The sequence below is a fragment of the Myotis yumanensis genome, unplaced genomic scaffold (genome assembly GCF_028538775.1).
Source record: "Myotis yumanensis isolate MYYU_CA2020_CCGP unplaced genomic scaffold, mMyoYum1.0.hap1 SCAF_8, whole genome shotgun sequence".
In the NCBI taxonomy this organism is placed as follows: domain Eukaryota; kingdom Metazoa; phylum Chordata; class Mammalia; order Chiroptera; family Vespertilionidae; genus Myotis; species Myotis yumanensis.
Window position 1 is genome coordinate 28,292,709 of NW_027223759.1, and position 24,734 is coordinate 28,317,442.

General features: G+C 39.9%; 1 protein-coding gene across 7 annotated transcripts in view; it reads right to left on the minus strand.

Annotated features, from left to right (window-relative positions):
- The window catches only part of SPHKAP (SPHK1 interactor, AKAP domain containing), a 99,285-nt gene extending 84,467 nt beyond the window's left edge, over positions 1-14,818 (minus strand). For 5 of the 7 annotated variants that reach the window (XM_070422310.1, XM_070422312.1, XM_070422307.1 and 2 more), the window contains exon 1: positions 14,480-14,818. In XM_070422310.1, the coding sequence (XP_070278411.1) occupies positions 14,480-14,511 (32 nt within the window). In that variant the 5' untranslated portion in view covers positions 14,512-14,818. Of the gene's footprint in view, positions 1-5,537; positions 5,556-10,766; positions 10,785-14,479 lie in introns of those variants that run through there. The other 2 variants (XM_070422308.1, XM_070422309.1) reach the window with 2 other exon arrangements.
- Positions 14,819-24,734: the final 9,916 nt, after the last annotated feature.

Sequence of the window (24,734 nt, forward strand, 5' to 3'; positions counted from 1 at the left end):
AGAAAAAGCTTAGGTAAGTGACTCCAATACAGAATTTAGATAGAATGCATGTTGCCTCCTTGCCAGATCTAAATTGCTTCCCCATAAAGCATTTTACCCTAATGGAAGTTGAGCAGCACAATCCAATATCTAAGGCAGGTAGAATGATCAATTTTTGTATGACCCTTCACTGGAGTTCAGTTTTAAAATGCCACTTCAAGATGATCAGATTTTAGAATGAGATGCAAAAATGCAGCAAAGAATCAAACATCCACTTCTTCCTCTCACGAATTCACTCAACTAAATAAAAGTAAATGAATTAATAAAAATCCAGGCAAAATGCAGATCATCATCTTAGGCCCTAATTATATAATGCTTAAATACATTGAGCTTGCAAAAGAAATACATATCTGCATTTTTCCACTTCATGAAAAAAAGTACATGAGCCAAATCAATCTGTAAATCATTATCAATGTGCAAAGAATGTTTGAGAGATTTTGTGGTATTCCTCTAAGCTTTTATATTTGAGAGGGAAATTTTAGTTAAAAATAATAAAGTTTTCATTTGGGCAGCCCTTCAGAAATTGAAATAATTGATATTACTGGCTAAATTATATCTTTACACAATTTACAGATAAGTTATTTTTAAGCCAATTATCCTTTTGCAAGGGTCATTATTTAGCCTACCTGACAAAACATTTTTCAAAATGATATAGCAGCATTCTTTCTTTTTGTGCATGTTATATTCTTAACCACTAGTTCCTTTCCAAGGTACTATTAGGCATTATCAAAGAGTTCAACTGTATTTTTCATCCAAATTAATTTCAATGATTGATTTTTCACTGATATCATTTTCTTATTTTTTTCCTTAAAGCTACCTATACTCAAACTATTTGATTTCAGAAGATGAAACCAAGGCCTACAGCTGGGCCCTGAATCTCTTTTGGAAGGTTAACTATGAATACTCTTTTCACTCATTCAGCAGGAGCTATTTCTGAGTTAAAATTTGATAGGGTAAGAATTCTTTGCATTCTAAAGGTAGATGATGAGAGAAAAAAGCAATCAGAACACAAATGATTAAATAGCTATAAACTACATGCAATTATTATTAATTAGAGCATGAGTATTATGCCCTATATAAATCATCACAACCAAAAGGTTGCTCACTAAAAATACCATAAAATAAATATGAATATATATATAATTTTATAATTCCATAGATTCCCAAGTAACCAAAATTTAAGAAACCTTGACTTGTTCTTGGAAATCACATTTCATTCTTTCTAGGGGAAGCAGAGCATGGAATTTTACTGAGACTGAGCAGATGAACGTGTTTCATCATTATTAGGACAACATAGCCATTGGCACAGCAGGTTTATGCTGTTGCCTCATTAGATGTCACTGAGAAAAGTGAACTGAGAGCAGAGAATGAGCAAATCCATCTAGAGAGATTATGTAAAGAGACTGCCAGGCAGCTCAGTGCCTTAAACAGTCATTCCCTTATTTCTAAAGTGTTCAAGAGTGCTGTAAACATTTCTGAGAGAAATCCTGCAAGTTTAATATTCATTACAAACTATAGTCGCAAACAGGCCATAGAACTTCTATGTGGAACAGGCAAAGAGAGGAAAGTGAAGCCTGTAGGTTGAGGAGCCATTAACTGCAGCTCAGGGAGGGAACTCAGCAGGAATCAGTTTACTAGCCTGTTTCTGGGCAGAATAGAACTGACTGTGTCCTATATAGACGATCACCACACTTAGAAATGTCTTCCCTCATGACAGATTAAAATTAAACTATGCCAACGAAGAGAACAGACACTTTTTTCCTCCTCAAGACCTACTTTGAGATGATCACTATATTTTATACAAACTTTTGTAGTGTCTACATTATGATTTCCAAAGAAGCTGACATGTGCCTCTCAGATGGAGCAACATCAGGATTGTGATAAGACTCCAGAGAAAAATCCTGAAGAAGCTTTATTTATTTCAGTATTCCTGACATAATAATGTAGGATTGCTTGACTGGCCTGATTCTTCTTCCCCATGGTAAAATGAAACTTATCCCTCCAGCCAAAATTATATGTGCAAGGACTAATATCAGCAAATTGTCGTGCTTACTATATACTAGAGGCCTGGTGCACGAAATTCGTGCACAGGAGAGGGGGTTGTCTCTCAGCCTGCCCTGCACCCTCTCCAATCTGGGACCCCTTAGGGGATGTCTGACTGCTGGGATCAGGGCTAACCTGGCAATTGGACATTCCTCTCACAATCCGGAACCGCTGGCTCCTAACCACTCACCTGCCTGCTTGCCCGATCGCCCCTAACTGCCTCTGCCTGCCGGTCTGATCGCCCCCTAACTGCTTGCTCCCCCGTGCCGGCCTGATCTTGCCCCTAACGGCTTGCTCTCCTGCCAGCCTGATCGGCCCTAACCACCTCTGCTTCGGCCCCCGCCACTGTGGCTTTGTCTGGAAGGAAGTTGGACTTCCAGAAGATGTCCTGTTGACCTGGTCTCATTAGCATATTACCCTTTTATTAGTATAGATGCCAGAATTTCTGGTCACTGATTCAGAATTACCTCTGAGCGTCTCACTTTCTAAGGCAAGATCTTCCACAAACACACAGGCATTTAATTTCTCCTGAAATGCTCAATTAAAAATGGAATTTCTTTCTAATAATTGTCCGCAGTTTCATCAGCCACTTTGTAAGCAGAAAAAGCAGAGAAGCCATAATCTTTTCTAAGCAATGATAAACAAGGTAGGAATCTCTTTGCACATTCCTTTTTCCATTCTTTCAGTAAATAGCTACTGAGCACCAAGCATTGTGTGAAGTGGTCAAGATACTGCAGTGAACAAAGCAGATAAAATCTTCACCTTCATGGAGTTCATGATGTTTTGGAGGAGACAAGAAAAGCAACATTTACAAGTAAAACATGTAAAAGATTAAGCAAAATAACATTTGAATGCTACTTGTGTAAAATAAAAATTTTCACATAGGTTGCCTAGTATTTTTCTGCTTACAAATAATGTGAATCAGATCAGGAAACATTAATAGACAAGTAGTTAAATAATTTTGCCAAAGTCAAAGAATATGATCTTAATACCTAAGTCTTCCAATTACATACCTTTGGATTTTTTTTTTTTCACAACAAAGAGCTGTCAACACAACACCCAAAGTAAAGTAAATGTTCCAAAAGAGTTGTGTATTGAATATCATGGGAAGACAATTTCCAAATGATCTGAAAGGTTGAATATATATGTGAATATTTAAGGGATCTCCACTCACAATCTCAACAAGAGCAGAACTTGTTGAGAATAGAAAGAAAAAGCTGGATAACTAACAACGGGACACCTGCCATTCTCTTTTTCTATTTGTTTTTATAGAGATTGCTTTCAGAGGAATTGTGAGTCTATTTGCCTCAATGCAGGTTCTTCTATTACTTTGGCCGAATAAGATGGGGGTAAAGAAGGTATTATTTTGAGGAGAAGGCAGTGGAAGAAAGCTAGTGAGCAGTATATCTGAGGGCAGAATTGACCTACAGAAACCACTGAAATTTGGGTGAGTCAGACTGTTTCCCAATTGTTAAGGAAGTCTTCATTAGAAAGCCTTGGAAATAAACATTTAGGATGAAATAATAATTAATATTTTGTTAATTATTTTATTTTCCTTTTTATTGAATTTATTGGGGTGATACTAGCTGACAGAATTATACAGCTGCACAATTCCACAACCCATCATCTGAACACTGTATTATATGTTCGTCACCCCAAATCAAGTCTCCTTCCATCCTTGCATCATCATTTATTTCCCTATACCTTCCTCCACCTCCCCCACCCCCTGGTAATCACCATGTCCATGAGACTACTTAGATGGCCACCCAAGATCAGCAGTTGTTTCTTCTTGGTTGAATAACTGTGATCCTTAAAAGGAAAGGAAAGTCACCAAGAGAAACGAGGAATCAAGTTTTAAATAGTGTTGCTTCTTATTAAGCCATAGTTATTAGTCTGTTGCAAAGTATACAAGACTGATGTGGAAACGCCAGGGTACAACAGCAGCCCAGTTTAGTGAAGCTAATTGTGACTGATTCTCTTGCAAAAGGTCAGCAAGTGTACAGCAGTATGGATACCACACTCACAGATTTGTTCCTTCCATGACTGTGCAATAAAACAAGGCAACAGGGAAATGCAGCAATGATCTAGTGAATTTAATCAGTGCCTGTGTTCACTGTTGATCATCCGATCAAACAATTTCCTATTTATTGTCCAAATTGTCCCTAACTGCATTCTTCACCTACTTTCCTCTTGTTCAGACCTGAGCAGGGCCCTGTGAAAATAAAATATTCAAGATAATCGTGATTGTACTTTGCTTTTTTCTTTTTCAGCATAGTTTGTGTTATTTTACCCTTTATAATAGGACCAAGAGACCAACCACTTCCAGCTCCATTCCGGGGATGAATAAAATAGCCAGGAGTGGGAAGAATCAAAGGCAAGTTAAGGTCACAGGGAGTTTGAAAGGTCAGAGTCCAAAGACTGAATTTTACTGCCAATTTTACAAAGTGAACATGGGACCCACCAGAAAAACAAGAAAAATACCAAAAGAATCAAAATTGAGGTGATTATAATTGGGAATGAGAAAAGGGTATGGCATGAGGTATGGGGCAGTATGAACTCTTCCTTGTATGTGCAGTTGAGAACATGGTAACTAACATACATCTCCATACATACCATAAAGGAGCTCTTTGGATGCTCTGGGTTGCCTTCCCTACTGCATGGCATATGGCCAACCTATTGGATTTTTGGTTCAGGATGCCCTTAGCTTGAAGCTCAAGAAATATTTTTAAAGTGTCCTCCTAATGACAGTTGCTACTAATTAATAAGCAACCATAACAGCTCCTGTTTATGGAACATTTAAAATATGCCAGGCACTTGGCTATTTCCTTTATATGCATTATCTCAAGTAGCGCTTCTAGCCATCTCTAGCTTGAAAAACAATGACATCCCACTGTTTTTAGGATGAAGAACCAGTGGCCTCCAAGGCTTAACATAATCTGGCCCCAATCTAACTTTCAGGTCTCATACATGATTCTATTCTTTTTCATTTCCTGCACTCCAGGCAGCCACCTGGAGTAGTCTAAATACTCCACTGCTTCTCTCTTGCCTCAGCACCTTTCCAACTCTATTCTGACTGCCACAGCAGTCTTCTTTATGAGGACTTTCTGACCGCTCCCATTTAAGTCTTGTTTGTTGTTATACGTTCTCAAAGACCACTTCTTTTCCTTTGGAGCACACCTGCCAATTTGCTCTACATCCACTGATGATATTTGACTAATGTTTTTTTGTCTCGTTGGTATTGAAGTTCCATGACAATAGAAGTGGCTTTATTTGTGTTTATTATTGCATACCCAGCTGATAATATCTGGCATGCAATAAGGGGTCAATATCTATACTAAGTAAATAAATGAATAAATAAATTTTATTTTTCAGAGGTTTATATTTATCTTATAGTTGATATAAGATAAGCTCTTCATGAAGGAGCTACTTTCCATGGCAGCGTTTTTGTCACCCACCTCAGAAGCATGTGGGACCCATTATAGGGATCAGTGAATCAATGACTATAGGGATTAGACTGGATCTATCTCACCAAGGCTCTGGTCACTACAGACACTGTCAGACAACCGATGACACAGTTTTAATCCAATTGAGCTACTTGCTGCCGTTTAGACTTGGAGCAAAATTGTGGTCCTATAAAAAGGGAAGAGAAGGGGATTGCCATTTATGGAGGGTCTCCTATCTTTCTGGAACACCATTTGGTGTTTTTCACACATTCAATTCAAATTAATACCTGTGCATTACAAACAGACTAATAACTGTGAGATATTTTGGAAGCAGAAAGACTTCTGTAATCTTAACTATAGTGGAAAATTTCCCAGAAAAGCTTGTTTGAGTGCGTGAAACATTCAATTGCACCTGTATTGCTCCATTAGATAATTTGCTCATCTACAGCTAATGTTTGTGAAAATTAAAAAGATTTTCAGCAGTGTCACTCCCTGGAGAAAATCTGGTAATTGTACATTGAAAATTGTCCTCCCAAAGTTCTGGTGTCTTTGCTATTCATTAGCTAGTCACTGCAATTTCAAGAATATGTAGGAAAGCAAATGGACTGATCACTGACAATTTAGTCTCCAGTGAAGATCCCTCCCCATCTAAGCCGAGTGTTTATCTCTGCCCACTGCTCAACACCTTGGGTGGTTGCTGATTTGACTTTTATTTAAGTAAAATGCTGATCAATTAAAATGACAATTCTAATGCTAGGGAGCTCCTTATCACATGTCAAACCAACACCCAGTGAGAGTCTGGCAGGGTGAGATCAGTTCACACCGGAAAAGGAGAAAATCAATGAGGATGATGGTAGACAGATTCTTCACAGGAGTATTTGAAAATCAAAGAATTAAAAGGAGCATTGGCAAAATTGATGAAGTTATTGACTATCTTTACAGAACTGACAATGTTTATGATCTTGTGGGAAAAAGTATTATGTTAATATACAATTATGAAGGAATAATTATGATCTTCCAATCCAATCAAAACAATTCATTATTTGTTTATAATTCACATTTACTTTGTAGTTTTAAGATATTGATAAAACAAATTTTATATATTTTATTATTTTTAAGGATAAATTCCCAAACATATTAACTATTTTTTAAAATTACTTAATGTCATTTAATCTTCTTTGTAGTAAATTTATGGGCCCCTTTTCAGGTTCTAGTTATCCTCACATGATGAGGATGGCATTCAAGTCACTAGGTTTCATACTTTCTTTTCAAGTAAGTAAATAAGCCTTTCTCCTTATACATTTTCCCCAAATATCCATACCAGCCCCATCTAAACTTCAAAGTTAAACCTTGATCTAGATCTTCACCTTTTATGCCTTCTTCTTTATATATGCCCTTCCCCATCCTATGGAACAGATCTCAGACCCAGTAGAAATACTGAGGAAAATGTCATTATTAATATTTTGTCCATATCCTTTCTCCTTCATGAGGAATGTCTACCATCTACAATGACTGAGTATGATTAAGGTGGAGATGACAGCTTCTCTGGATAACATGCTCTCTGGATATTGAATCTTTTCTTTAGACACTTCTTTTAAAGTGACTCATGTGATAAAACTGTGGCTCATTTTCTAAATGACATGATTTCAACACAGTCACATTTTTTCACCATTGCAAGAAAGGAAGACTAACAGTTTAACAGAATGCCAGCACAGATGCCTGACCTGTTGCAAATTACACACATGGAGTATATGCACTTTTTAATTGCTATTTTAAAGCACTGTTAATTCATTTAGAAAAAAAGTAAAAATTAAAAATATGCAGGTTATATTAAATGCATGAGTCAGCAATGAACACATTATGCAGGGCCAAGATTTTATATAGAAAAAAAAAAAAAAAGACTTCACTTGGTTCTTTACTTATTTATATTTTTTTGGTTCCTTATTTTTTTTTTTAATATATTTTTATTGATTTTTTACAGAGAGGAAGGGAGAGGGATAGAGAGTTAGAAACATCGATGAGAGAGAAACATCGACTAGCTGCTTCCAGCACACCTCCTACTGGGGATGTGCCCGCAACCAAGGTATATGCCCTTGACCGGAATCGAACCTGGGACCTTTCAGTCCGCAGGCCGACGCTCTATCCACTGACCCAAACCAGTTTGGCGTTTCCTTATTTTTTATCTGAATTTTGGTTTGAGTTACTCAGATAAATTATTTACTTTAAACTGACTACTCCAACTGTGAGTGAATGGATAAGTCTATTCATAGGCACAATCTGTCAAAAGTCAATTATTTCATTCTTACTATGTTCTTATTATTATGTTCAAACTTATAGATTTTTAGGACAAAAAAAAAATTAAGTGTGTTGTTAAACAATATGAAGAATAAAAAGAGAAACATTACAAATTCTCCTTGTCTCTCTGGAAGCAAAATCAAATATTTTAAGATTTCTCTGATTTTATTAAATGCATTAATACCTAAGCAAAGTACGCTAAAATATAAAATGTATGAACTAAAAAGGACACTTTTAATCATTAATACTCTCTAGAAAAATTGATATCATTACATATGCACATATACTTAAAATTTGTGTGTAACATCGTGTTAAATAATTGAGAAATACATCTCAAAATGTTAGCATTCTATTTTATTATATATTTATTCTAAAGCTGTTGGTTTTGTTTTAATCATAATATTATAACAATCATTTCAAAGTAACTACTTATAGCTTTTCAGATATAATCAGTCTCATTAAAGAAAGCCTAATTAGATATGAATAGACCATTATTTTATATGCGTTCCATTTGCCACAGATCAATTTAATTCCTCTAATGTGCAGAAACCTTTTTTTTTTCTTTTTGCTTTGGTTATAAAGAAAGTAATTGATTGATTGCATGACGAATTTAATGATGCATAGTTCATCTTGTCCCACTAGGAACTTATGACAGCTAACAGAAAAGATATATAGAATAAAATGGTAAAAAAACAAGTTAAAATTCAGTGCTAAGGAAAATAGAAATTATAACAAGAGGTCAGTATCATGGTTAAAAACAGCACAGGTATTCAGGTAATAAGCTCCCACAAGGTTGTTATGACCAAACTTTACATTTGTCCCAGGGGTTTCTAGAAGCTGAAGTGAAATAGAGACATGAAATAGTGTATTTCTTAAGGAACATAAGGAAGGTGACATAAAGAAGACATGGGTGACAGACAAATTCCAGAAAATTCCAAGAGCTTCTAACTACATTTTAGAGATTATTATTATTATTATTATCTTAAGCAAATCCAATGCAGTGCCAAGTAAAGGGATCAGAAACTTAGGGCTTTATTCTTGGCTCTATCTCTAAATATTTATAAGATTTGATTGATTCATTTAACTCAGGGGTCCTCAAACTTTTTAAACAGGGGGCCAGTTCACTGTCCCTCAGACCGTTGGAGGGCCGGACTATAGTTTAAAAAAAAACTATGAACAAATTCCTATGCACACTGCACATAACTTATTTTGAAGTAAAAAGACAAAACGGGAACAAATACAATATTTGTATTTGCATGTGGCCCGCGGGCCGTAGTTTGAGGACCCCTGATTTAACTTTTCTTGACTTCAGTTTCTTTATCTGTAAAGAAGGGGGTTGGGTGAGGTGGCCTTTACTAAAGTCCTTTATGGCTCTAACCATGTTCAGTGGGTTCCCATCTCTCCAGCACAGAGAGAAAAGCACTTGATATTTCAAAAGACATATTTTATAGGTACATTCCTCATTAGGGAAAAATTGTTTTAATAAGTTAGGGACCATCTGTCAATTATGTCAAATGCTGCTGTGAATCAAGTAAGATTGATTTGGTGAGGTCTTAGACTCTCTCTCAAGGGGTCACTCAAGAAATGAAAAGATAAACTGCAGTTAGTGTGTGCTGCATATCTACTTCCTAGCCTGTCTCCTTCCAGCTAAAATCCCTTTGCCCCCAAGGTGACATGCAAGGAAGTCAGGAACTCTGTCTTAGTCCATTCCGGTATCTGGAAGGTGTCAGGAGGGAATGTCTGCTCAGTGTTTGTTGTCTGATGATGGATTCTCCAATCTTCCTCTTCTTGTGTCGACATGCCACCAAAATCATTGTTTTGCCAATCACTGTGCAGTATGAGAAACATCTAATGGGGGTTTAAGGTCTAATGTCATTGCCTATCTTGAAAACGGTGTGTGAAGTCAAAATGACCTTTGCAAATCTCATAAGAGGCTTGTTATGAATTATGGCAAGTTGGAGTTTGTAAAAAAGGCCTTCAAAAGTGATTTGTGTGTACTATATAGCAAGGTACAATACGCAATAGACTATACCAGCTAAATATAAGCTTACTACATTTTTTAATAAAAAGAGACAGAGAAATAAAGACAGAAAAGAAAATAAACATATAGTACTGAATTTGCATGAGTTAAATGTATATATGGTTCACTGTTATATCCTTAAATTGCAGCAGCTGTATGATCTGTGAAATACGAAATGTGTGAACTGATGTCAGTTGAGTGTGATTCCTAGTTCACACTCTGTGTGCCTAGGAGGAGAGCACTGTAGGCTGCAGTATTTATTGTTATTACCTGGGGCTGGCCCGTAGGGCCTGCTTCCTGACTGCTTCAACAACTGATCAGGGTGAGTGCCATTCCTCCCTTTCTCCAACCCTCCCTCACATCACTACATCCAGGAGTATACTGTTAGTGATGGGGAGCTTTGGAAGTCAAGAGCAGTAAGAGAATTCTGTGAGGTCCCTTGGAAACCTTCACAAGAGACCACCTACCATTTTACCCCAAGGCGGCAGGGTTAGGTGTGGTGAGCTAGGTTATGCTGTAGTATCAGATAACTCTGAAATCTCAGAGGATTAAAACACAAAGGTCTATTTCTTGCTCCTACCACATGCCCATCATGGATTGGCTGAGGGCTCTGCTTCAAGTTCTGTTCATGCTGAAACTCAGGCTGACAAAGCAGCCACTATATGAAAATGTTATTCGCTATGGCAGAAAGTGGGAGAAATGAGGCAAATCACATAGAGCCTTTTTTAAATTTCCATTTGGAACAGACACACATCTCTCTGCACACTTTGCACTGGCCTAAGCAAGTCACATGGCCATGCCTTCTACCACAGAGACTAGCAAGTGTAATCCCACCTATGCTTAGAGGCACAATTAGAGATATTTGCTGAATGACCATTACAACAAACATATGTCCCAAAAAGTGAATTCTGTAGGTCTACACTGACCTGGCTTTATGTTCTTGAATAAGCTTCAGGAATTGGTGGTTGTTTCAGCTTGGCTGCACTGAATGAGTCACATATTACAGTGGAGGAACAAATAGCCTTGTCATTCTTTTCCTTTATTTAAGAAAAAAGGATGCAGAGGGGAGGGGGTTGGGAGGCTGGGTGGAAGAGGTGAAGGGATTAAGAAGTACAAATTGGTAGTTACAAAATAGTCACAGCATAGGAAGTATAGTCAGCAATATTGTAATAACTATGAAGGGTGCCAGGTGGGTACTGGAAATATCAGGGGGACCACTTGGTAAAGTAGGTAATTTTCTAACCACTATGCTATACATATGAAACAAATATAAAATAATATTAAGTACAAACTTTAATTAAAAGATTTAATAAAATTGCATCTTTAAAAAAAAGGAAGGGGGAGGAAGGAAAGGGGGGTGGAGGGAAAGAGAGCGCGCGCGCGAGAGAGAGAGAGAGAGAGAGAGAGAAATTCCAAATAGAACCCTAGTAGAATCTCAACTGCCATTTGAGAGCCAGCATGATACATTTTTAAATTAACGCCTGTGCTCTGACAGCAGAATAATGGGTTCTCCATGAAGTCAATGTTTAAATCCCCAGAACCTGTGATTATGTTGTTGTGTGGCAAAGTGGAATCAAGATTTCAGATGGAATTAAAGTTATTGCTCAGCTGACCTTGACATAGGGAGATTATTCTGGATTATCTGGAGATTAATGCAATCTCCAGAGTTCCTAGAAGAAGAAGAGGACAGAGGTTAGAGTGATAGGAAGATGGAGGAAGAGTGTCAGGAGTTGAGGCAGGAAATGCAGGCAGCCTCTGGAAGTTGGAAAAAAGCAGGAAACAGATTCCCTTCCACCCCGAAGCCTCCAGAAAAGAATGCAGCCCTGCCAACACTTTGACTATTCCAGTAAGACCCAGGCCAGACTTCTGATGGACAAAACTGCAAGGTAAAATGAACGTGTATCCTTCTAAGCCACTAATTGTGTGGCAACTAATTGTTGAAGCAACTAGAAAGCTAATACAATACCTTTATATATTTTTAAACTAACTTGTACTTCTGAAACCCTAGCTACTCTAAGATGTCCTGTTAACTATGTCAATAATTAGGCCATGTAATATGTATTTAAATGAAAGGAATAAAAGTAAGCACAGTGGTCTGAATATTATTTAATTTTTTAGAGAGAAATTCTCTCAAACCATATGTCACTTCTTTGATCTCAAAAAAGAAATGTGCAGGTAAAGGTTTCAGTGTCTGGATTCTTAGACTTCTTGGGAATACACACAAACTTTTTAACTCATGTGCCCGCATGCTCTAAGCTTTCATTGTTTTCCTGTGGTTGTGTCAAAATTTCTTACAGCTTCCACCTGTTTTTGCAGCTGCTTTTTTTTTTTTTATTCAGAGACTATAGTTTGAGAAAAATTGAATAAAAAACAATGGCATGTTGAAATTATATGCTAAGCTCACTAGGGCTAGAACCATTTCTTATGCAAGTCTCGATTAATAACAATTTGATTTTCCCTGATTATTGACATTTTTTTCAAAAAGCTTGTATATTCTGTCATCAATTCTTTAAATTTCAAAGTTTTGTGGACAAGTGGTATACTAATATAATATTTCTACACAATATTTTAAATTTCTAGTTCACTTTTGCCGATCAATACCTATCACTTCCAACTAAATATTATAGAAAGGAAATCGTTTCTTGTATTCAAGGAAATAAAAAATCAAATTAACTCATCGAGTAGTTAAGTGAATTTTCTATATGAATAAGGATGCCAATAAACTAGCTGAATTACTACACTGACTTGTGGAAATATGATGTGTATTGGTGAATAAACAGTAACGCTCAGAATTGTTAAATCTTTATTAGCATTTTTATAGGCTACTAAAAAATACAGAGCGATATTATTTGGCTGGCTCTTTAACAGGTCATTTCATAGGACCACGATAGAAATAATCTTGAGGAATCGTTGGCATAATGCATCTCTAATATTTTAAAAGCTGTCCAAGCTTTTGAATAGGAATCTAATCCCGATTCAAGCACAGTAATATTGATCTGCATAACGGGATTTAAAACAAGCAACCTCTTATCAAAAGTGTCTCTACGGGAATGTAGGAACCACAGGGCTCACCCTTTCAGTTCTAATGACCTCAGGCGATAGAGTACATGGTATAGGAAGTGATCCCTCAGTTTGCTTGACTTTCAAAATGCCTCACACTCGTATCTAAAAACCAGTGACAATATACTTTTTAAGTCTAAAAGAATCTTTCTGCGGTTTGTACTGTCCTTTTCATGCATTAGGACAAAATGGAAAGGCTCAGTGGTATCGTGACCTTGTTTGGCCCCAAGGTTGGATATTTTTCACTGGAGAGCTGACAGGCCCTGCACAGAAAACACAGCGCGCCTTTTTAGAGCCCTATGCTACCTGGACAGCAAGGGATGCTTAAGGAGTAAATAAATGCCCGTGGAGTTGGGAAAGCTCTATTTCATTCCAGAATATAAGCACTTCGCGTCTCTAGGTGGCAGCCTTTGACGACTTTGAAAAGCAGTCTCCGTCCCCCTCGGTCACCCCCACTCCCTTCGCACCCCCGTCGCGGCTCCTGGGCAATATAGTACTTGCTACATGTGTGCCTAGGCTGTGCTTGCTGGGTTTTGCTGCTCTCCAAGAATGCGAGCTTCAAATGTTTATCCCAGTGCCTGATCATGTCGGCTGGGTGATGCCTGGATGTTTGCTGGGGAAAGGGGGTAGTAAAGGATGAGCAGGCTATGGGTGGACGCTCAGCAACCAGCACCAACAGCGCAAAAGTCACCTGCCCGGCCGGCAGAACACCGCCAGGGCTACCGCCTCAATTTACCCCTGAGGTTTATGCGGATGAAAAGAGAAAAATCTCAGTTTCTCAAATTCGCAAAGGACTGAATCGGAGGAGCGCAGAACAGGGCAAAGAGGGAGAAGATCGGGCAGACGCAAACCAGGGAAACACGTCGCTCCCACCCGGCAGCGTCGGAGGGGCGTCCTTGACTCACCGGCGTGGCGACCCCAGGGCTGGGTGGAGTCAGGGAATGCGCTCCGCAAACGTGCGGGAGGAATCGCGGTCTGGCAGGGGGTGTGGGCAGCAGAGGCGGGTGGGACTGGGGCGGATGGAGGTCTTTTCTGTCCCTAGTCTTGGTCAGGGGTTAGGGGCAATCTCCCCCCACTCCCACCCCACCCCACTCCTTACATCCTCACTCCATCCCTACCCAGCAACCGCTGACACTCACCCAGATCTGGGTGGACGGGATGGGGGGTAGTTTGCCCTAGTCCTGCTTCCTCCTATTTTCATCCGAACCGCGGAAACCGCCTCCCTACAAGGTGCGAAACCTCTCCAGGCTGCGTCCGCATACAGTCCGGCTCCAGCTTCCTGGGGCACAATAGACCCCAGGTCCCGGCCCTCCAGGCGGCTGACCCCCATCCGTGCCACTTCCGCTCCAAGGCCGCACCCAGCCTGGCGCCCCGGGCAGTTGACAGGGACCACCTTCTCCCAAGCGCTCCTCGCCCAGCCCCGGCCCGAATTAACTGGGGGTGCAGAGTCCTCGGTCTAGTTCGCCGGAGCCCCGCGCAGACCCGGGCGCCCCCAGGGCAAGTTTGAGCGACCCAGGGCGAAAACGGAGATTGCTGGGCACTGGGTTGGGCAAAGTTGGGGGGGGGGAAAGGGTCTTACCTTGGGACTGAGAGCAGAGAGCTGCCATCCATGGTCGATGGGCGCGCTGGGAAGAAAAGACCTGGTTCCCGGAGCTGGGAACCGAAGCGCGCGGGGACAGAGGCGCGCAGACTGGGACCGCCGCTGGGCTGTGGAAGGAAGATCTTCCCGGGCGGGAGTGCTGGCGCTGCGACCGCTGAAAGGTCCCTCCCCGTCGCACCTTCTAATCTGGCTAGAAGGCTTGGCCAAAGCTACAGCCTTCTGCGCAGCTCCCGCCTTCCTCCAGGGCTGCCCCAGTCGCAGTTGTCACTCGCTCCTTCGGAGCTTTCCCTGCCGCTCCCGGTGCCCGGCAGAAATGACTCCAACAGAATTTCTTTCTCCCCGCCCTGCTGTCCTGTCCCCTCCCCTCCCCTCTTCTCTGGGGATCAGCAGTCTGAGCCCTGAAGTTGTTCATCCACTTTCTCAGATTTGCACTCTGCTCCTGCCCACATTCCCACTGGTCTCTCACCACTCCTTTGGCCACATCTCCGGGTTTGATTTTTGTCTTCTACCATGTAACAATGCTCTCTGATCCCCAATTATTTTCTCTTTACTTAGCCTTTACAGGTTTTCATTCCCACAATTCTTCACTTAACTCATTTTGCTTAATCGTGACTCAGGCATCCTTGGCTTGTTAGAAGCCTGTGTGCACACAATCAATGACAGGGGTCATCCTTTAGAACTAGCACCCAGGCCCTGCGAGGAAGGGCTGTCACAGAAATCCCCACAGTGCCTGCTTCAGTGTCTCCCTGAGCAAAAATGACAGTTGTTTTAGGAAGAAAAACATTGATAGTAGTAACGACTGTTAAGATGATTGTGCTATTAACTCTGGTCCTTAAAAACAAATTTTTCATTATAAAATAAATTTAAAAATATGGACCTTGACCAAGTCTCATGCTGAAATGTAAAATATAAAACTGTAACACTTTTACTACAAAACTTAGGAGTAAATCTTTGGGATCTAGGGCTAGGCAAAAGTTCTTGCACTTGACAACAAAAACACAATCCATAAAATAAAAATTTGATAAATTGGATTTTATTGAATTTAAAAACGTCTGCTATGAGAAAGACCCTGTTAAGGGAGTTCAAAGACAAGCTACACACACTGGAAGCAAAGATTTGTAGTCAGATATCCAACATAGTAGGATCCAACAATATAGTCTGGTACCTAGAATATATTTTTAAACCCTTTCAAAACTCAACAGTAAACAATCTAACTAAAACTTGGACAAAGAACATTAAACTGAAATTGCCCTCAAAAGGATTTGCAGATGACAAATAAGTACATGAAAAGATGTTCAACCTACTAGAAAAATGCAAATTAAAAACAATGCTATTTCACTATACATCTATCAGAATTACTAAAATAAAAAATAAAAAACAGTGACAAGAACAATTGCTAGTGAGGATGCAGAGAAAATTAGTTCCTGTCACTCATCTATTGCTGGTGGGAATGTAAAATATAAACATCACTCTGGGACAATGAGAGGCTTCTCACCCCCTCCCCCATTCTTGGAATATGCATTCTGTTTGCCTTCTCCGCACTACAGGCTGCCCCAAGGACACAGCCTTGAGATAAGCTATTGTTGAGACCATCTGGATTGAATCTGTGACTGAACCTCATAATGCCTCCCTGTAAATGTTTAACGGTCTACTCATCTTGTGGTCACCCAGTGCAAGGGTTGTATGTAAGTTCCCTTGCTTATTAAGACTACCATCTACCAATCTGGAGTGATCTGCCTCTTTCTTCAGTCTCTCATTGCCCTCTGTGTATGGGGAGCAGTTTCAGATTTCACCAGGAAGCTCCCATACATCCTGTTCTCCAGCAACACCTGCATAGCACTTGGGAGGATCAAAGTGCTTCCTTATAGATTATTTTATCCTGCAGGGAGGCTTGGCTCAATGAGGGGGACCTCCCTGAGCATATGAGACCCTGGAAATCTACAGAGAAGGTACAAATTCTCAGGCAGTTGGGAATGAGACAGGCCATCTGTGCCCTGTCATAGAAGGCCCTGATGTGTGATTGTTAAGAGATAAGAAAAATGTCTCTGTACATTCAAAGTCCTAAAAATTTTCTGATTACTGAGACTCCGAGTTTTAAGTTACAAAACAAAGTAGAACATTTTTGTGTTTTGCAATTGCAATGATCACTGAACCTGTCAAAACAACTAGGCAGTGAGCTTTCACAAAAACGAATGGAGGACATTTGTAACATTTTGTGCATCGTGTTTAAATAAACAGTTGGGAAATTTATATTTTAAAAAAACAACTATGGAGAATATGGCATCATGGAACCCTACAAAACATTAGTTTGACCGAAAGTTTTCTTTTCAATTTCTTAGCTTGATCAGGGCTCTCAATTCTGGTGCCTGTGGTACCGCTCTCCAAATGTAGTCTGCTACCAATTATGAGAGCAGGAAAAGGGAGGTGTCATTAAGCAGATGGTCCTGGATGGTGGCCATCAGAATTTGAGCTCCCAAGGGTACAGGAGGGCTCCAGGTGCTGTTCTTTTAAGATGGCCTCAAAACACAGTCAGAAATCATTTATTTTGGTTCTGATTTCCGGAAGTCTGAGGAGCTAGAATGGGAGGATTCTGAAATTTCAGATTCAAGATTCAATGATAAGATATACAACTTGAAAAAAAATACTGCGCAGAGCCTACACAGTTCCTACGAGTGCATGAAATGACCCAGATTCACCTGGGTTGGCATGAAAAATAACCTGCTTAGCTTTAAGGATAGCTGTAGAAGGGCAATCTGCTTAGCTTTAATGATAGGTGTAGAAGGGGAGCAAGTGAGGGGTGACTCTTTAGGTGTTTGGAAATCAATAGTTGGTGTACTCAAAGGTAGCAGAAAAATTGAAAAATGGGGAGAAACCCCTACTGAGCCCAGCTATGGCCACTCTTGGCTGTGCTGCCTCCCTGGTGTCTGCAGTAGCATTGGTGATGTTGACCAATTCAACAAAACGCATTTCAATACTGTCAGCTTAATGTGATTCACATTCAACTTTAACAGTAAATATGTACCTGGATACATTAATTTACACGCATGGAAGACTGCTCTTGAACATTGTTGTACCATGATCTTTGGGTCAGTGGTTCTCATTCCTGGATATATATCAATGCTTAACTCCACAAAGACCATTTATTAGAGTTTTTGGAGACGATGCCCAGGCATCAGCATTCTATAGAAGTTTCTCAGGTGGTTCTAATGTGCAAAGTCTATATGCATCCCTCCCAAGTCTACAGCAGCTCTTGAAAAGCTTTACCCCAAAAGATCTTATTTTATAGAACAGAACACAGACATAGGGAGTTGACTTGCTTAAGATTTCTTAACAAGTTAGATGCAGAGTTGGGCTTAGAACAGAACTGTTCTAAATCTTCCACTTAAGAAGGCCATATCTGTGCTAGCAACAGTGCCAGGTCAGAGAGCAAACATAACAGTGCTTTTAACAGATCTTAAAGGTTTCCTTTATATACTCTAAGAGTTACAGCAGACTTTATCGACTTTCATAGCTTCTAAGTATTTACTTGTTCCACAATTATTTATGAAGCTCCTATTAAGTAGCGGACTTCTTTTTGTAAGTACTTGGGTTATATCAGTAAATAGACTATACAACAACTCTTGTCCTCCTGTTCCTTACATTCTAGTAGAAGGATACACAGTTAATAACACCTGTAGAAATATGGGTATCTCCAGTTTTCAAAAGTTCTAGTTAAGCCACTTTGTTTTTATGAGAGTTCCCCGGGGAACTTAGACTCAGCATCTCAGCATCAAGCTGCCACAGCTTTGAACTGTGTCTGTGAGCATCTGTGCTTTACTTCGATTGGCTTTGTGTACCTGTTAGCGAGATGTGTCCTAAGGTAGCAGAAAAGTCTGAGAGAGCTTCTAAGGGTGTTAAACTTTCTGTAAAACTCTGCATAATGAAGTGTTCTGATTGTAAACAAAATAAAGACATCGTACATGAACTGAATTTGCCTGAACCCACCATTGGTCCTATTTACATGCAGAGCTGGAGAATCATGGAAACTGCTTAAGTCTGCTTGGTTCTGCTGGTAGTGAGGTTGCCTCTTTCAGTCCGCATCCAGTAGTGCATACAATGGAATGTCTATTGCTTGAGTGCATTGTTGTGTGTACAAAGCTTAGTGTGTATTTATCATATCATTCCTGCCTTTACTATAAGTTAGTGTTATTTTAGGTTTTTTGTGTTAGTTGGTATGATTTGGTAGGTTAGGGTCTAACTTACCAAACTTATTTTGGGTCTGGGAATACTCAAAATATTTTTTGTATAAATTAATGGTAATTGCTTCTTTACTTTATGCCATTTGGCTTATGAAAAGTTTCATAGAAACACTCTACCTTTGAATAATAAGGAAACCCTATAAATAATCCTATCTAATAAAGAGGGAGTATGCAAATTGACCACCACACCACCACAAAGATGGTAGTGCCTATAGCCACAAGACGGTGGCACCCAGTCCCCTCAGCCCCTCTGGAGTCCCCCAGTCCTTTCAGCCCCGCTGCTATGAGTGGACAGCAGGGCATGGGGACTTCGACCCCACAGCAGTAGCGAAGCCCTGAGGCCCGGCAGACAGAGAGCGGACAGCGGGGTGTGGTGGCTCTGTCGCCGCGGCGGCAGCAAAGCAGCCAGGCCCCACAGAGAACAGAGAACCATAGAGAGTGGGCCTAAGCCATCAGTAGGACATCCCCTGATGGCTCCTGGATTGGAGAGGGTGCAGGTCGGGCTGAGGCACCCCACCCCCGTGCATGAATTTCATGCATTGGGTCTCTAGTCCTATATAATAAAAGTGTAGTATGCAAATTGTCCCCTTGACTGGGAGTTCTTCCGGGAATTCGACCAGGGGGCGGGACTGGCCGGGGGAAGGGAGGGAAGGCCCCGGCTGGTGGCTTGCGGTTGGAGGAAGGGAGGGAGTACCCAGCTGGCCGCCACCAGCCTCTAGGGACCCTATTAGTGCACAAATTCTGTGCACTGGGCCTCTAGTTAGTTTAATGAAAGATAAGTGCCAAAAATATAAATTGAGCAGGAGAATTGAAAGTACCAGGTAAGGGCACCTTCCAGCATTAAATGAATGTTCAGGTTCAGCCTTACTGAGAAGGTGATCCTTGAAGAAAGCCTGGATAGGAGTGAGCATCTTGGGAAGACTGCTCCAGAGGGTGGGGGTGGGGGACTGCTAGAGCAAAGGCCTCACAGCCAGTGTGTGTGTGTGTGTGTGTGTGTTTAAGGTGGGTCAATACCAAGGTTGGTGTAGATGGAGTGGTGTAGCTACCAGAGAATTTAGAAGAGGATGTGGGGAAGAGCAAATCATAAAAGCCCTTGTAGGCCATTTTAAGACTTGGTTTTTATTCTCAGTGAAATGGAGAGCCTCTGAGAGTTTTGAGTAAAGGAGTGACATCTGATTTGTGTGTACAAAAGTTTACTCTGGCTGTATTATGGGAGAAGAGTCCAGAGAAGCAACAGAGAAAGCAATTGTCCAGTCTATGGTGGTAGCAGTTCAGTGGCGAGAAATAAAGGGATTCTGATTACATTTTGCTACTTTGTTTGTTTTGGGCATATTATTAAATTTATTTTTTATCTTTAGTTACAGTAAAATTCACCTTCTTTTGAGTATGTACAGTTCAGTGAGGTTTGACTAGTGTATCAAGTCAGAGAACCACCACCTCAACCAGGTACAGAACAGTTCCCTCTCCTCCTCCCCAAATTCCTTAATGCCATACCTTTGCAGTCAAACCTTCCTCCCATAAGTAACCCCTGCCAACACTGATCTCTCCATCCCAAAAGGTTTCCTTTTCTAGGGTGTCCTATATGTAAAAGTATGCAGCCTGTGGTCATTTGTCTGGTCTCATTTTTGTAGCATAATGCACTTGAGATTCACCCATGTCAATGTGTGTCTCAGTAATTTATTCCTTTTTATTGCTGAGTGGTATTCCATGGTATAAATATACAGTTCACTTATCAGTTCATCCTCTCAAGAACATCGGGCTTGTTTCAAGTCTACTTCATTTATTTTATGATGTAATGTTCTCAGATTTATAATACACTTACTTGCATCAGTGTTTTACTTGTTAAGTGACTTTCAAACAACTTGAAACAGAGACCAAATGTTATTCACATCTATCTCACTTTCATCTAGCAAGAAGGCTTAAAGGTGCTACAGAAAGTCTTTCTATTCTATTGGTTCAAGTAAATTTCAATAATGGATGGATCTAGGTGAGCTCCAAATTTTAGCTAAGCTAAGGACATTATCAACATACAAACCCTTAAGCTAAATAATGTAAATTGATAACAGTCATCTTTCTTCAGCAAAAGACCTCTCATAGGATTGATAGGACATGCATAGAAGTACTAGTAGATGTAAACAATAAATTGTTTTAAGTCCATTTTTGAAATTAAGCCAAGAAATTGATAGTTACTTTCAATGAAACTAATCAGCCTTTTATAGAATGTCTTAACATTTTTTTTCTGATAAGACTCAGAGTGATCAGTTGTTCTTATTGTTTCCTGGAAAATTAAAGAACAAAGTACCTGGTCACTTTGCCAAGAACAGTCTGTTAGTCTTTGAAGGAAACAGTTTATGAATGTTAAACTAGTACAAAGCATGTCATGAATACACAGTTGTGGCTTAAGATTTGTCAGAAATTCTAAAAAAAATGTAATATAGGAATTTCCCCTTTATATGTTCACATGTCCTTCAACATGTAGCAATTTTATGAACAACAGAAACAAATTTCACTGTGAAATTCCTAGTCACTAGGAAAGAGACAGTTAGCATAATCTCTTCATTTTCAAATAGGAAACTGAAATCTGTAGAGTTTAAAAGACTGGCCTAAGGTCAGAGGGCAAATTACTGACACAACAAATCACACTTTCTGACTTCTAATTCCCTATGGGTTTGACCATACCATACCAAGTAGAAAACATTATTAAAAAATGTTTTTACTTGTGGTTTTGCTTTACTTCTTTTGTAGTACATTTTAACCATATACTCTATTAGAGTACTATTCTTCTAATTTTGTGGCTAAATACTGGGTTTTTCCTTCATTTTGAATATTTCTTGAAAATTTACTATTCAACCCTGGGTTTTGATATCTGCTTTTTTTTCTTTATGAACTCACTAAAATATTTTTGTAATAGTTATTTTTATATAATAATTAATTCAAAGCTTTTCATTTTGTTAGTGCTTTTGGCTTTACAAAACACTTAGATAATGTTACAACACTTGAGGCAAGGAGCAACCCTGTTGGGAAAGTATATATCTTTTGATGGTTGACTAAACTGATTTTGTTACCTTCCCAGTTAAAATAATTCAAATGCTTGCCATTGCAGTAAGCACACATTCCTAAGTCTGTGCAAGGTGTGTCAAGATCGGCCCGTCCTCCCTTGCTGACTTCACCTCCTGCCACTCACTGCCCTCTAGCTGCACTGACCTTCTTCCTGTCATGGCCGTCCCCATCTTGGGGCCATTGGCATACTGTTCCCTTTGCCTGGAACACTATCCTTATGCAAATAATATCCTCTTCTCTTTGTTTAGTTACATGCTATCTATCCTTTGATGATTGCAATCCAAACATCAGTGCCTCCCAGAAGCTTCCCCTGACCCCAAACTTGGTCCTGATCCTCTGCTATATGTTCACAGCCCTATGTACCTTCCCTCAATGGCACGCATTGCAGTATAACTTTACACTCATTTTTGTGATAATTTGCTTAGTCTGCTGTTGTCCTCACAAAAATGTAGGTCCCCAGAGGGCAGCAGGTATGTAATTCCATCACCTATTGCTATATAAATACCATGCTAAAGCTTAGCTGCTTAAAAGACGAATAACATTTGTTAATAAATGAATGAACAAATGAATGAATGAGAAAATGAAATATCAGAGCAGTTAGTGAGCTACACAGTGCCTGGCACCTAGTTCATGGTAGGGATAAGAAAATAAGTCCTTTCACTTTAAGTCTAATGCTATTTGCATGATACTAAACTGTAGAGCGAAGTGGTCAGTGACATGAGGATGATCTCAAAGAGTTTTACAGGCGTTTCTGTGAGATAAAGGAATATCCTGCGCACGAAGAATAGACTAGAAAGAGGCCTGGAGGCAGCAAGAGTCTCAGGGACCACTTAGCACAAAACTGATTTTTCAGTCCCCCCACCCACAAAAATTAGTACAATAGTCCCCACCCTCAAAGTCCTTTAAACGATTTTCTCTTCAAAGAAGATTAATGAGATTGTATCTATTAAATGGTTCAAGTCTTCAGACTGGAGCCCGGAGTGAAAACCTAATTCTCAGCCAGTCAAGGTAGAAAAATGTGTTGCCAACTCTGAAATTCACAGTGAGCTGTACACAAGCCTGGCCTCCCCAGGGGACGGAAGAGTACAATACTTCGCTCTGGAATGTGATGCATGAGCTTAGGAACTGCCATGCAGATTTTCCCAATTAATTCAAATCTGGAAGCGTGCGAAACCTTTCCAAGAACGCCACCCTTGAAGGAGTTCCAGCCTCATTCGTAAAAGCATTTTATTTTGTGAAACTTTCAGTTTCACGAACATTCAACCAAACCAAACGTGCTCCCAGGAGAGGATCATGTGACCAGTAGGCATTCTTTTTTGCCATCATGTGTTTTGTCATTGCGGGGGAGTGATGAATTGGAGCCTTTAAGTAAATCGTGCTTGTAAATCACCACTTTCAAACATCCTCTGACTAATTATGGCCGAGTTCCTTACAAAATGCAGGAGTTACTCTCTCGGGATAGGAGGGTTACATGGAAACGGAGGTCTGGAGAAGTCACTCTGATTTGCTCAGGCAGAAATTCTTGTTAGTCTAAGCCTTGCCCGGGGAGCATTTAACCAAGGCTCTTATGTTTACTGAAGCTGTGCAGAGGCACCCATGGGGGAGCATACAACCCATTGTCCTTGATTGGGACCCCGAAAACCAATATCACCTCTAGCATATTTATATACTATTTTCATTTCCTAATTCACAGCCCAGGTTTGCTTTAGAGAACAACCTGTCAAATCCCAGATTTAGAATCTTTTCTAGCAAAGAAATAATTGCTAGGGCACCACACTGTCTTCCCTGGCTAAAGAAGAAGAAGTCACAGAAGGTTTATTTCTATAAGGATCCACAGACCGAATGACCCACTCTTATTTTGAATTCAGTCTCAGATTTTCAATAACTGTTAGAGATATTCGTAATATCTGTGATGACATGAATAGGATGTCTCAGGAACCCAACCTGCTGGCCGAGATAAAATAGTTTTCTGCACAGATGGTGGTCTGTTGAGCCAACAATGATACAAATTTTTACCCTGCGCTCAATTGTTAGCGGACCAGCATGCAAACATTTGTGTTCCACATAAAAGATTTGCTCATAGCACAGCTAAACACGGGCAGTGCCACCAGAACTTTTCTTGGTAATAGGAATGTTTTATTTTTTTGGTTTTTTTTTTTTAGTTTAAAAAGAAAGACATTATAAGTACTGAATAAATGTTCCTACTCATTTATAGAAAAAAAATGATCGATATAATATAAATTTGAATAAACCATTTTACATACTTGCAGATATAACTAAGGGGTTTCTTCAAATTGCATTCAATTTTCCAGACAGGGGTTCAGGTAAATTATCTCTATGAGAAAAAGAGATCAGTTTTTCAAGGATTGAAAAGACCTAGCAACCTTGTCTAACGTTTTAAAAAGTCATTGCAGCTCTGGAATCCCTGGTGAGTATGAATGGACAGCTCTAGTAATGGGCTGCCCCAGTAGGGGACAAAATGAGTGATTGGTCTGGGTGAAGTATTTACAGTGATTATAACACTTTGGCAAGTCTAAGGAAAGTTTGTGTAAAATCACTAAATAGTGGAGTGTATGAACTCCAGGAATTTTGTTACTGTGAGCCAGAGCACTCTTCTGTGGCTTCCAGACCCACACAAATTCCTCTGGTGGCCTTGAGGAAGCTGTTTTCCAAATACAGTGTCCTCATGAACTGAGCTTAGAGAGCTCTGGCGGCTTTAGTTCCTGTCCCAGTGTCTCGGTTTTAACTCCTTAGCCAGAGTTTCCAACATTCAGACAACACAAGAGAGTTGTTCCTCTGATTCTCCGAAGGTCCTCTTCTTTTTTTCCTACAAAGAGGATATACATTTATTGTCTCAATGCAATTGAAAGATAACTTTTTCTAGAGGTTTTATTTGTAAGGGCCTATTGACAATAGGAGTTTTGATGACACCCTGG